The sequence below is a fragment of the Cupressus sempervirens genome, chromosome 4, assembly GCF_028749045.1.
Source record: "Cupressus sempervirens isolate cs-2001-9-10 chromosome 4, ASM2874904v1, whole genome shotgun sequence".
Taxonomy (NCBI): Eukaryota; Viridiplantae; Streptophyta; class Pinopsida; order Cupressales; family Cupressaceae; genus Cupressus; species Cupressus sempervirens.
Genome location: NC_143121.1, coordinates 487,432,089 through 487,445,603, shown reverse-complemented (window position 1 = coordinate 487,445,603; position 13,515 = coordinate 487,432,089). Strand labels below are relative to the sequence as shown.

Genomic DNA, 13,515 nt, shown 5'->3' with positions numbered 1-13,515 from the left:
TGTAGTTAACAAATCTTTTTTAAAAGACCTTCTTTGATGAACTTTAAAAGTATAATCAATTGCAATGAAATGAGAATATCTGATTGGTTGACCAACAACTAAATAAAACAATCCTTACCATTGAATTTGGATTATCTTATAGGGAAATCCATACTCATGGACTCCTATTTTTCATTTGGGAAGGAAAGAGGAATGCTAACTGATAAAAGAGTTGCAAGTCACCCTTTAAACTATCCCACTTGTGTGTCTTTCTAATACATGTGTAGGCTTCAAAAACTCTGGTGTATGCTGCTAACAGCAAAAGAGAGGTTTTCAGCTTTGACTTTAGATTTGAATTTTGACCTAAGTTTTATCCCATTATCATAATACCCAACTCCGTTAATTTATGTCTATCATCCTTGTGGATACTTCTTGCTGATCTTCTAATAATGCAATCAATCCATAATCTTTTGATTACTCTTCTTCAATTTCATAATCCTAGTCAGGTAGGGACACCAAGATAGCATTAAGGCCTGAAATGAAAAGAGAATCAGCTACCACAATCTTTTGGTCCTTATAATAATCGATTTCAAAATCATAAGATGAATTTTGTTTATTCACTTTGCCTTCTTACTAAGATCATGTTGGAAAAGAAAGTAATTCAAGCTGTTATTACCTTCATATTTAAAAATACTCACAGACCAACTAATGCTTGAATTTCAACAAGACATGCAATTCAAAAGCATTTCCTTGTATATGGCGAGTTAATTTCAAATGCTACAAGCCTCTCTTACTCATTAATACAACACCAACTCTTAAGCTTCAAGCATCACATTCAATTATGAATGAGAATGAGAAATTTGGTATGGTGAGAGTATATACCTGGGACATTACAGATACCTCATGAAAATGCCCTAATGTCTTGTAGAACATAACATTGCAATGCATGCTGAGGAACTGATCACATTTAGAGAAGCAATCTTGCAACAAACCGAGACCCTTTGGAATAGAGAAAACAAAATTTGCAAGATTGAAAATTTCAGACGGTATTGGCTGCGAGGCACTTCACTATGACTAAGATAAGGATATCCAGGTCACGCATAATCTGATTTTGACAAGTCAAGTCAACATCAGTTAGCATATTGTTAGTGTTCCATTACCATCCCTAATATCATATCAGTTAGCAGATGATCAGGGTTGCATGCATGTAGTTAATACAACATATCAAAGTCGATCATCAGTCAAGAACTCAAGGAATATAACTGCAACTGAATTTTCCCTTATCTTTCCTATTCTCCAATTATATAAAAAGCTGATTGCACTCATTTCTTGGAATGCATCTTTTGGAAGCATAAAGATTCTTTTGGTCTAATTGGGGGAAATTGGTAGTTCCTAAGTGTGAGAATGGCCCAGTGAAGAGCTTACGGCATATGTTGTATCTCAACCAGATTTTTTGTATTTGTATGCTATTGCCTCATTCTGTATTACAAATTAATCTACTGCTGATAATTCACTTTGCCATGCAAATTCTAAGCTAAATGTGTACAGGATTAGGCAGGTACTTTGTTTACTTTGAATTAATGTGTTTCTCATGCATTCTATTACTGGATTTGCAGCTCTGTCCCACTGTGTATTCCAGGCAACTGTTGAATTTTCCTAAAGCTAACCTGCAGTCTTTACCTGGGATTATTTCAATTTTTGTTTTCTGAAACATGGTTTTCTTGAAGCACATTTAATCAAGTTAGGTTAAAAAACAACAGATTCATTTCCTTTGTTGACCTGAGAAAAACTGCTACAGAAGGAAGGACACTCAAAACTTGATGCCCACAACAATGCTAGTCATCCAATCTTGAACAGAAACAGTCCAAACTCTCAGAAATCTCAACCTTTGCTGTACAACTACATACTATATTAAATGAAAACACATTACAATGAATTTTATAATTTTATAGTGTACATTATGGTGATTATGAAATGTGTCTCAAGGATTGTATTCACATCCAAAATACATATTAGATGGTGACTTCAATCATAAGAACAGTGATACCTGTAGATCCCATAGTGATACCTGTATATCCCATATATGATAATGTTATGTTCCATTTTTAATCAATTTAATTTTGTGGTCAATTTGCCCATTCCTACTTATCCCATGTGTCAAGGAAAAATTGTTATGGAAATAAATATAATTAAAATGTATCATAAATTTATCTTGTAGGATGTGCACTGGTATTCAATAATATTGACTTTGAAAGTACTCTAGGTATGCTATTCTTACTTTCTATTCTTTCTGCCTTCTAAAAGTTGCTTGTGAAAGGACGAAGAGAAGGGGATGAAAATCTGCATTACTCTCTTACTTTGAGGAATTGTGAGAGAAAGGGGGGGAATAGGAAAATTCAAAAGCTCAAGAATAATGGTTTTGAGGATTTTTAGTGAGAAGAACAAAAAATGGTTTTTATTCTTTAACATAATTTGCACTTTTTCCTTTAGAATTATAGGAAAAATAAAATCTATTGCCTTTATTTTGCTTTCGGGAAAAAAGTGGCCTGGGAATGCTAAATGCACATTTTCTTTTTAGAGTGAGAAAATTCAGTAATTTTTTGCCTTTTTTTTTCTCTTTTGTGAAAAAAGGAATGTTTGTCAATTTCGTAGCTGGAAGTTGGGTTCAGTTCATACCTAATTTGAATTTGATTCAAAATCTTTGCAAATTATGTCATAGGTTCCAAACATTCGGCCCAAAGTCTGTTAGACAGACCCAGGCCGAATTTAGGTAAATTTCATGCGAATTTAAAACCCAACAGTGGAACCCAGGCCAGCTTTGGGCAAAATGAGTTTGTTTAACTTTTCAAAAGTTTTTTGTTGCGTAATTTGGTCTATTCAACCCTCCAACCCTGAAAGAGACCACTAAAAAGGCCAAAAAAGATGCTTTCTATGGCATTTGTGCATTTGTGAATGAAAAAGAAAACTTTGTGCCTCCATTGCTAAACTTTCTTGTTTGGTCACCATTGCTCAAGGAGTGTTGAATGTTGTAAGCTTGTTTGTGAGCTATTCCTACATGGTTGCGAATGTGGAGAACTCCTCAAAGACATTGAAGAGGAAGATTTCAACAAAAAAGGTATGGTTTTGTTGATTTTGTTTGTTTTTTAAAATTTTCTTTGCATTTTTTTAACAAAATGAAATAAACGTTTTAATTTTATTTTCTTTTTTCATTTTGTCTTGTGGCTTTGTTGTTGTTTATAGATTCAAAGAATGGAAAGCACTTCTAGCACTAGGAACTCACAGCTCAAAAAAAAAATTGGATATCCACTATGGAAACATGTGGAAATGGTTCAGCAAATGCCAGGTGGAATAAAGAAGAATATAGTAGCTCTTATAGTAAAGTGAAAGCACATTTGTGCTTTCCCTCAAAAAGCCATTAAGTTTTGTACAAGCCAGCCAAGAGTTGTAGGGCGGCCTATACCTTAAAGTTTAAACCCTTCTTTCAAACCATAATGTGAACAAATGTATTCAAGAGCAAAAACAAGCAGATGAAGCACCTAGGAATCCAATCATTCATCCTTTGCAAAGGTCTAGAAGTAAAACTAAAAAAGCATCTATGGCCTTAGTTTCCACTTCTAGTGAACAACCCGCACAAGGCCATCCATTTCGCATGTTCCTCAAGAACCAATGACAAATAAGAGAGCAAAGGGGCCCTTGGAAAATGTCATTTCAGAATGAGGCTAGAGACATTGTCCATCAAGACATAGCAAGATGCATCTATGCAAATGGATTGACATTTCAATTTGTTTGCTCGCTGTATTTGCAAAAAATTGTGAGATAAATTAATGAAGCTCCTAGGGGGTTATGAGAAGCTGTCCACTTTATTTAGCAAAGAGTCAAGGATTCATGGATCAAGGCAGGTTTGTCCGTAGTATCTAAAGGATGGAAAGATAAAAGAAATTGTTCTTTGCTCAATGTTATTGCAGTATCGACAAGAGGTGCAATATCTTTGAGAATTGTTGATTTTGGAGGGGAAGTGAAGGACGGTCCCTTTATTGCAAATATTCTCATCCAAGCCATTGAGCAAGTTGACCCTGAAAAAGTTGTTCAAGTAATAATAGACAATGCCAAAAATTGTAGGTTTGCCGGGTTACTGGTTGAGGAGTGCTCCAACAGATTTTTTGGACACCTTGTGCTGTCCACTAACTCAACCAAATGCTGCAAAAAATTGGCAAGAAAATTGAGTGGATCAAAAAAATGTTTGAAGATGCCAAAAAGATCTAAATGTTCATCACAAACCACCATATGGCGCAAGCCCTATTTAGACATTCTCATGATTGGAGCTCTTGAAAGTGGGTTAAATTATTTACACTTTAAAAATGTTTTAGACATTAGTTTAGTAAACTTTCTATGTTTTTTATTTTAATTTATTATTGTTTTGATTTTGAAATAGGTTACTACAACCTGTGTTGCCTCCAACACTATTATTTTGAGACGTGTTGTGAAGGCTCATGAGACATTGTCTAGAATGGTAATCAGTGCTAATTGGAGCATATGGATGCAATCTAGTAGTACAAGGGCAGCTACCATTAAGGCAATGATAGTAGATGACACTTGGTGGGATATTCTTGAGTACCTCTTGAGGTAAACTGAGCCTCTATTGAGCATAATCCAATAAATTGACATGGATGGGCCTTCTTTGGGTGACGTATATAATAGCATGGACTTCATGATTTAGGATATGAAAAAAATCATAAATGAGAAAGACCGAGATCTTGAAGAAACATTCTTCAAGGAACTACAAAAAACCATGTGGAGAGGTGTACCAAAATGACTACCCCTTTGCATCTACTTGCCTTTGCATTGAGCCCCAAGTACTATAGCCAATCATTCCTCAAGAAGTGTAGCACTTGAGTTGCCCCATATAGAGATCCTGAAGTTGGTCACGAGTAGTCTCTATCCCAAACACATACGGCCTATGGTGAGGACTGAATTCATAAGTTTCACAAGCACCAATAATTGTGGTCTTGAGGCTCTTGAAGACAAGAACAATGCCGATGCTCATAAATGGCAGTACTTCCGTACAGAAATGTACCAACACCTAGAACCTCTTGCTATCAAAATTTTATAACAAATTCTTAACTCTTAAGATTCTGAATTCTGAATTCTTGTAACTTGTTGATGAACATTGAACATTGAATATTGAATTTATATTTTTTATTTGTTTAGTCAAAGCTCTTTAACTCTCTAATTTCATAATTGAAAATCCAGATAGGTTGCTAGTTTATCATCATCCGAGAGGAACTAGAGAAAATACTCCTCCATCCACTCAATAAAACACAATAGACTGCATTCCAAGAAGGCGGAAAACTTGGTTTGTGTGCATTCAAACTTGAGACTCATAACACAAAGACAACACCTACAAAAAGGGGAGGCAAAGCATTGGGATGTTGAACCAAAGCATGTGGAGTTAGAAGATTGCATTGCTTGCCTTGATGCACTTGCAATTGATGACGATGATCACGATCTATCTAGTGATACTGAGGTAGCTCGTGGGACTATCATTGCTAGTACCAATTCCGATGGCACTATTTATGCTTCTGATTTGCCACAGCCAGATGATGATGATATGTTTGATAATATTTAATCAGTGATGTCTGAATGTTAATGTTGACATTGTTATCTTTTTAACTGAAACATTGATATGGTGGCATATTTTGGCATTTTGTTGTGTCATTTGGACTACAAAGTTTATATATATATATATATGGTGGTGTATTTTTCTTTGATGTTTTAATATTAGCATAGTGGGGTGTGTGTGTGTGTGTGTGTGTGTTGTGTACACACATTTATATTTATATTTGAATTTATAATATATATTTTTAAAAACACAAAACGAATTCAAACCCATGCCAAAAAAAAAGAACGAATATTGGACCCGAATCCAAACCCGCAACTTAGGAAAATAGGTAGTTGGGGTTTACTAGGCATGCTTTTTCTACATTTCAATTTTTTAAATATGTTTTTGACTTTACAGCCGCATATTTTGACTCACAAGATTTTACAAACATGTTTGAAGATTAAGTCACTAAATGAGATGATGACACACAAAATTCAACCTAATCACCAAATTTCAACACTAGTGATCTCACAATGGGCAGTACTTGAGAACAGGCCACTTTAATGGACATCTGGACAAATGTTTATTAAGCTACACAGAAATAGATATGCTACGCAGAAAAATAGTAGGGCAATGGTGTGGACTTGTCTCAATTGGACAGCCTAATTGAGGGGAAAAACTTTAACCAGATCTCTGTCAATATAGTTTGCGGCTAAGTGTTATAATTTAGAAACATCAAACACTACCAAGTTGTTATTAAGAAATTCGTAGTGAAAATATTGAACAAAGAATAACTTCGTAAATGCCAATCTTGCTTAATTAAAGTAGATGGCAAATTAGAGTGGTTGTAAGAGACAAGTTTAATGATGCCATTTTATGACAGTCTTGGTCTCTCCCTTGGTCACAAATATTCTTTGGTAATGTCATCATTTTGAACAGCATAAGTTGCAGTTGCATACAAATTTGTTGTGTAAGGATAAACACAGATAAATAAATAAATTTGCTTAGCTGGAGCAATGGTAAATGAAAGTGCTAATTTGGGATGACACTTCTATTAACAGTTGCATAATGAAGATATTTACTTTACACAAACATAATAAAAATTGATTGGTGATCTTAACTCAAATTGAAACTGAAAACATTCTCAAATCAGCATGCTCATGATATACAAGGAACAAAATTGCATAATGCCATTAGAGAGAGAGAGATTAGCTTAAAATAATATCATATGTGAGACTGCAATGTTTTCACGGAGACTTTACACCAGTGACGGTCTCAAAAAAGTTAAATCATGTCTTAAGATTTTATGTAGGATCATTGTTCAAAGAAACTAAAACTCAATAATTTGCATCTGGATCTTTAATTCTCACCTCTGGAGTTGTTTTCTGTAAGTCTCATTTATATCTAAAGCATCTGCCAGCTCTTTCTCCAAAGCAAGAATCCTCTCTTCAGCCTTTTCACTGTTTAAAGGTTCTTTAAACTTAGAGATTGTGCTCTCAAGCTGTGCATTGACCTGTACAGGAAGCACCTCATGTCATACCACAGCATAAGAAATGATCATTCTTTTAACTCTTAAAACTCTGCAGTTATTCTTTGAATCACAATATGATCATGCATTGTTGTTTTTCTTTTATTTGATGCTCTAAGTTAAGTGCACGATTAAAAGATGTACATACTGTCTGTAAATGTTGCACTTCTTTCTGAAGACTTTCTTGTGAACCAAGACTGCACAGAAGCTCCTTTTCCCTTTGTAGAAGAGATGAATTTTGAATTTTTAAACTTTTTAACTGATAAGAAAAGAACTATTAGGAGCTGAACAGAGATCATTTAAAACTTATATAGAACAGCAGATAAAATTTCAAAAGATTGAAAGAAATCTATCTTCATACTTATTACATATATTGCTTCTCAAAATAGAACATCTCACATGACTGGTAAAAAATAAACGAACTGATATTTAATTGGCATGTGGAAGTGCAATATTTTTCACTCAAGCACTGTATAAGCCGTGCATCACCTTGCTTGACATGTGTTTTAGGTTGTTTTTAAAAGGGTTTCACATTTTTTTATCTATTATGTGAACTTACTAGCACTTGCATTATTGACCCCATCTTTGATATATAAGAACAAGAAGATCAAGTTTCTCACTTACCAACTATCTTTCAATGATCTCTTTCAACCTTCTATGGATAACCAAAAGTAGGCCCGGTCAACAAGAAATGATGCTGAGCAATCGCTCCATTCATTATTTCCAACAAAAGGTTCCCCTCATACACTCTCAGGAAGATGTACGTTTCCTTAAACACAATCACCACAAAAAAAGCAATATACAATTGTACAGAGGAAAAGTATACAACCTTACACTTTTGCTACTCATGTTACACCACCTTTTGAGGATGACTTTAATGCATGGTCTACTGTACTTTTTGGCTTTTTCTGTCCACTTGCTGACCCTGAAGTCACATCCAACACTTTCTTATGACACAAGTTACTACTAGGGCTACTGTGAAAGTATAACAGCGTCCAGGGTCTCAAAACTGTTCTTGTCTACTTACAATAAAGAAAATGTTTGCCTAGAGTAAGGGACTATGAAAAAGCTCATGTGTGGATAATTTTTCTAGATGTTACTCAGTCATGTTAAGTATAATCTGAGAGGAAAAGGGAGGACTTATTTTTGTTGATTACTACTTTTGTGTGATTTCTTGTCTGAGATATGTTGAATTGCATTGGCCATTAGCAAGAAATTGGAAGTTTAAGAATCAAAATACAAAGGTTTGGATGTTTAAGTCCTTACGAAGCTTTATTGGCGTGTTTGGCCAATTACAACCATATTAAGAAACCAAACCCATCTCAGTGTCCTCTGTGAGATGACCCCATCCGATCAGACTGCTGATTTTTTTCTGGAGGCCCCTGTGATGTTCCTATGTGATCCCCAAAATAAAAAAGAACCAATATATGCACCAATCAAGAATCTTAGACAGCGATCAAGAAAAGGTCTAATCGCCATTATGAACTATAGGAAGATCTAGGATCTCCATTATCTTTGAAATAGCTTCAATTCTGATTGCATTCATGTGTGCTGATTTTACAATTTTGTAGTTTTCTGCAAAAGAATCCCACAAGTATTTTGCTACAGATTTGTACGTAGTGAACTTGTTCATCGTTTATGATCCAAATTCTTCAGAATCAAGATCAGCACTGACTCTATCAATATACTATGAGGTCATTTCTTATTCTGTGAACAGGTTGTCATGTTCAGCAAGGACATTGCATCACAATTGCTCCAGATCGCACATGATCTTTGTTTCCATTGATTGACAGCCTTCTAAGGCTCAATGTAGCTTTGTCAAAAGTTTTCGAAGTACCTCCTCCTTATGACCCATGAGTCCCCGATATCCATAGAGCATATCAAAAGATGGGATGACGTTACATGCAATCAAGGTATCTAGGTGAACATTTGCAATTTGATCCCAAATACCAAAAATTTATTTCAAGGTATTGATTTCTTGATTTAAAGAGGCAATCATATCATGTAGTATCTGCTCAACACCTCTGATATGTTCAAGAACATTGACGACATCCTTGATGGATTGAACTCCTTCAAAGATCACTTCTTCAAACCAAGCCTTGGCTACTTCGGCTCTCTGATTCTCCTGAGTTGTCTGAGGTGTGAGATTGTAGGCTGTGAAGACTGTTGATTGATGACCTCATTAAGACAAGCAACCTCCTACTTCAATTGATTTTTCTTCTCCCAAAGCTCACAATTGCTCTTCGACAAATTGGCGAGTGCATCTTGGGCATCCTGTAAGCATCCCAGCCATGACTGTTTACCAAGTTCAATTTTGGTGAACTTGTAATTTGAGTAGTTAAGCTCCTCAGCTGGTTTGTCTACCAAAGGCTCTGCAACCTCAATGTACTTGGTTTTTCTAGAATCAACAACAATTCTTGAAACAACTTTGGCTTTCGAACATTTAGACTTAGTCATTTTGACAAGGAATTTGTCTAGAAGTACTACAACCTTCCTTCTCTACATAGTGATTCTTTCCAACCACGAGAGTAATGGAACCTTAAATTTTAACAGTTTCCATTAGTGCACTTTCCTAAGTCTTTTAGCTTTGTGATTGTTATCATTCTCTTATTTTGCAAATTATTACTCAAGGTTAGTCCTCTCCATATTCCTACAAAGTATTATCATAAACAAAATATCACACAGATATAACATCGAACTATTGGTATGCAGGTTTGGTTTGAGTTTTATTAGTTTCATATTGTCCAAGATATGAAACTTAACTTTATGACAGCTTCACAAGCTATTAATGTATTAAATAGTATGTACTTGTATGAGATGAGCTGTAAATTGTTGTCATTACAAGTCACCATGTTCTGAAGAAACACCTATACAGCAGTGGCATTTATGTATCACATTTGGTTTATTGGATCTTCACAGGCATTCAATCAAACACTTGTCTTGCTTCTTCTAAACAGAGTACCTCTTAATAGTAGTCTGTAATAATATTAGGGAATTTCTGAATGTACAATATGGGTAGTTTGTTGAGAAAATAATGAGGCATATCACCAAATCATATTTGGCACAGGTATGACAGAAAATAGGAATTTACAGAGTGAATTATTGTACCTAATCTTCCTATGCCAAACAATGAATTTAAAGGAATGAGCACAGACAGCAGCAACTCCTATCCTAATCCAAAGTGGAGTTATTGGGAGTTGGAAAGTTTGAGTCAGATATGAATGTTATGCAGTAAGAAAATCAGAAGGGGACAACGATGGAATAACCAGCCACAAAGACAAGTCTGATGATTTCATATGCACACAATATATATATTTTTCTTCTAGAAAAGCAAAGCTATTCTATATCTGTAAGGAAGAAACTATCATGTTTGAGGGGGTCATCTTGTTTCCAGAACTCACTGAAAGGTACGACTCGGCTCTAATTTCATCTGCAATTCCAATAGAAGAGTGGAGTATGGAGTACGTAAACTAATAATCTTGCCTGGAGACATATACCGATGCAGAGGAGATGCGTCTGATTATTCGCAGATATCATGGAAGAAGAGACTCGAGCCATATGGAGTATGGACCCCTCGATGTATACCAATTTCATCTGATGTTCAAAAGTTGCAAGTCAACAATATTGTTCCAGGTGTGTGGGACATGGGATATGGTAGCAGCAGTACAGATCAGATTGTTTTCCAAGCATAAAAATGTCTGGAGAAAAGCAGGCATCATCGGAAGTTTGGCACATCACAGATTTTCTATTCCAAAGGATCATGCACATGATAATGGGGACTTCAACGTCTATCTTTCACAAGGCTTTGTTAGCGGGGAAACTGTGATATTTATTATCAATGATTTTTTAATAATTACCTAATAACGTCTTTTTCTGGCACAGGTTTATGGATGCATGATAGCGGGAGAACTGTGCCATTAATGATAGTGATTTAAGAAGATTAATGTGCAGTCAAGTTATTCCCAGTCAGATATTCTTGGTTGCGTCAGGTTCAACGCTTGTGAGGTGCACATCTATATGGAAGAGGGAGAGTTCGAATGATAGGAGCCCTTGCTTGTCTTATATAACTTAATTTATGCCCGATTTAAGTTTATTTTTTTGCAAAAAATTGAGGGAGTTATCGATTGGTTATTTGTTATGAAAAGATGCATTGTTTTGGGAAAGGCATAGTGCCTTTTCGTTGTGTATAAATAGGAGAATGTAAAATTCAAACAGTACACAATTCCATATAATATAAAAAACTCTGCATATTTCTGAAGCATATATGTTATCAAATTTCTTCAATGGCAAAAGACTGAATTTTGAAACAAGCTGGTGGATATCGAACTATTGGGCAATAAATTTTATATGTTATTTGGGATCAAGTTGCATCGAGTGGAACATCAGTGTATGAGTGTCTTCAATGCAATTTTGTCTATGACATAATCCTTAAGAATTTCTATTTTATTTAAAGATTTTAAAGTTATAATACTATATAGTTCGTCCTTTATGATTATTTCTAATTTTCTATAAATAATTTATTATTGGGATAAGTGGATTAATTCATTCATTGCTATTTGAACCTGATAAATACAAATATTGTGATCGTTTCCTTATTTGTATCTATTTTGTCCCTATAAGGGTTAAAACTTAAAACACCATAGACCGGTCCAAATATGCATGAATACAATTGAGATCTATATTGCAGTGGAGGGGAGCAAGTCCACCTTGTGACCTCCACTAGTCTAGGCCAGCCCAAGAGTCTTGGCCTATCCTATCAAAAAATATATATATTTCTTTCATGAGTAATGATTCTTGAAATTTATATCAAGTTTTATGACAAGACTCTTCCTTTGTTGATTATACAAATGTGTCATACATACATACATACATACATACATACATAAGTAAAGATACATAGGGTTTCTATGAACTTTGTGATAAGATTATTGCTTAGTTGATTGAATGAATGTATTCCAAGTGTCTCATGAGATCTACATTGAGATGGAGGGGAAAAAAATCCATCTTCTGGCCTCCACTAGTCCAGGCTGGCCCAAAAGTCTTGGACTTATCAATCAAAAAATATATGTATTTCTTTCAAAAGTAATGGTTCTTAGGATTTCTATTAAGTTTTCGTGACAAGACTCTGTTGATTGCATAAATGTGTGAATGATGAAGGCCATATATATATATATATATATATGGTATCTATTAGGTTCAGTGACAAGATTCTTGCTTAGTTGATTGCACTAATGTGTGAATGATGATCTTCAGGGTTTCTATGACAGCATCTTAATGACGGGACAAATAAAGTTCAAAATGCAATTCAAGCCTATATGAATGAAACTCACTATTGCTTTACTGATATTATGGTCATTTTAGTTTTTATAATCTCAAGTTACTAGTTTAATGGTGTGTACTAGAGTATATGAATGAAACTTACTATTGCTTACTGATATTATGGTCATTCAGTTTCTGTAATCTCAAATTACTAGTTTAATGGTGTGTACAAGTAAAAGTTGTATCCTTAACCTGGGGTTCCCCTCCCTACCATGATGACTTGAGTAATTGACACTTAGCAAGGATTTCAGTGGACTGCACCCCTTCGTGAAGAAGTGTGGGTTTCAATTTTGGAGGTTGGATTGAATAGATAGAGATCTTTGCTGCATTGTTAACTGTGAAAAATACTAATCAGTTAAACTGTTGACCGTAGACGGCTATTTACCATTTGAAGATCATTTGCAAACTCATAGTAGGGAGAAAATTGAATAGTTGATTACACTTGAGTTGTACTATATTTGGCATAAGGGCAGGAAGTAGTCTTCAATTTACTTGAAAATCATTTCGTCCAAGATATGAAATAGTACAATCTGAAGCATATGTTTGACGGATTGTCAAAGTTTATGACTTTCAGTGGGTTGATAGACCCATGGTTCACTAGTTGCCATGGGATGGATGTTTCATTGTTTTTCTGTCAATTTATTATTAAAATAAATATTTGTTTGAAAGTGTGTGGTTTTCCAATAGAGTTTCCTGTGTCATGTCTGTTGAGTCACAACTCGTAAGTTTGGAAGGTACAAGTACACTTCCTAGATGGGTTATCAACCTCTTACCTATAATCTTGAGTTGGCACCAAGAAACAAAGGCATGGATGGTTTCTTGGAGTTTGAGGCAGCAAAAAGGTGAGCCTTATTGATAAGATATGGGCCTAACGATTCTTAGTTATAAATTTGAAAATTTGAAAGTGGTTGCCATTGATACTTTTGGGACTTCTTTAACAACCATTGCCCCAAGAGGGGGCTGGGAATATGGTTGGCCCCAAGTTGGGTGAGTCTTATGAAATACTAGTGCATGTTCTCATGTTAAACTACAGTCTATATGAAAATAATGGAGATGCCTTCATCCTATATCTCAAGTTGCTCTTGTATTC

At 35.0% G+C, this 13,515-nt stretch overlaps 1 protein-coding gene across 2 annotated transcripts in view; it reads right to left on the bottom strand.

The window, feature by feature from the left end:
* The window catches only part of LOC149562075 (uncharacterized), a 70,623-nt gene that overhangs the window by 12,148 nt on the left and 44,960 nt on the right, over positions 1-13,515 (bottom strand). For both annotated transcript variants that reach the window (XM_089825612.1, XM_089825613.1), the window contains exons 8-9: positions 7,255-7,365; positions 6,949-7,091 (exon numbers count right to left, since the gene is read on the bottom strand). In XM_089825612.1, the coding sequence (XP_089681738.1) occupies positions 6,949-7,091; positions 7,255-7,365 (254 nt within the window). The remainder of the gene's footprint in view (positions 1-6,948; positions 7,092-7,254; positions 7,366-13,515) is intronic.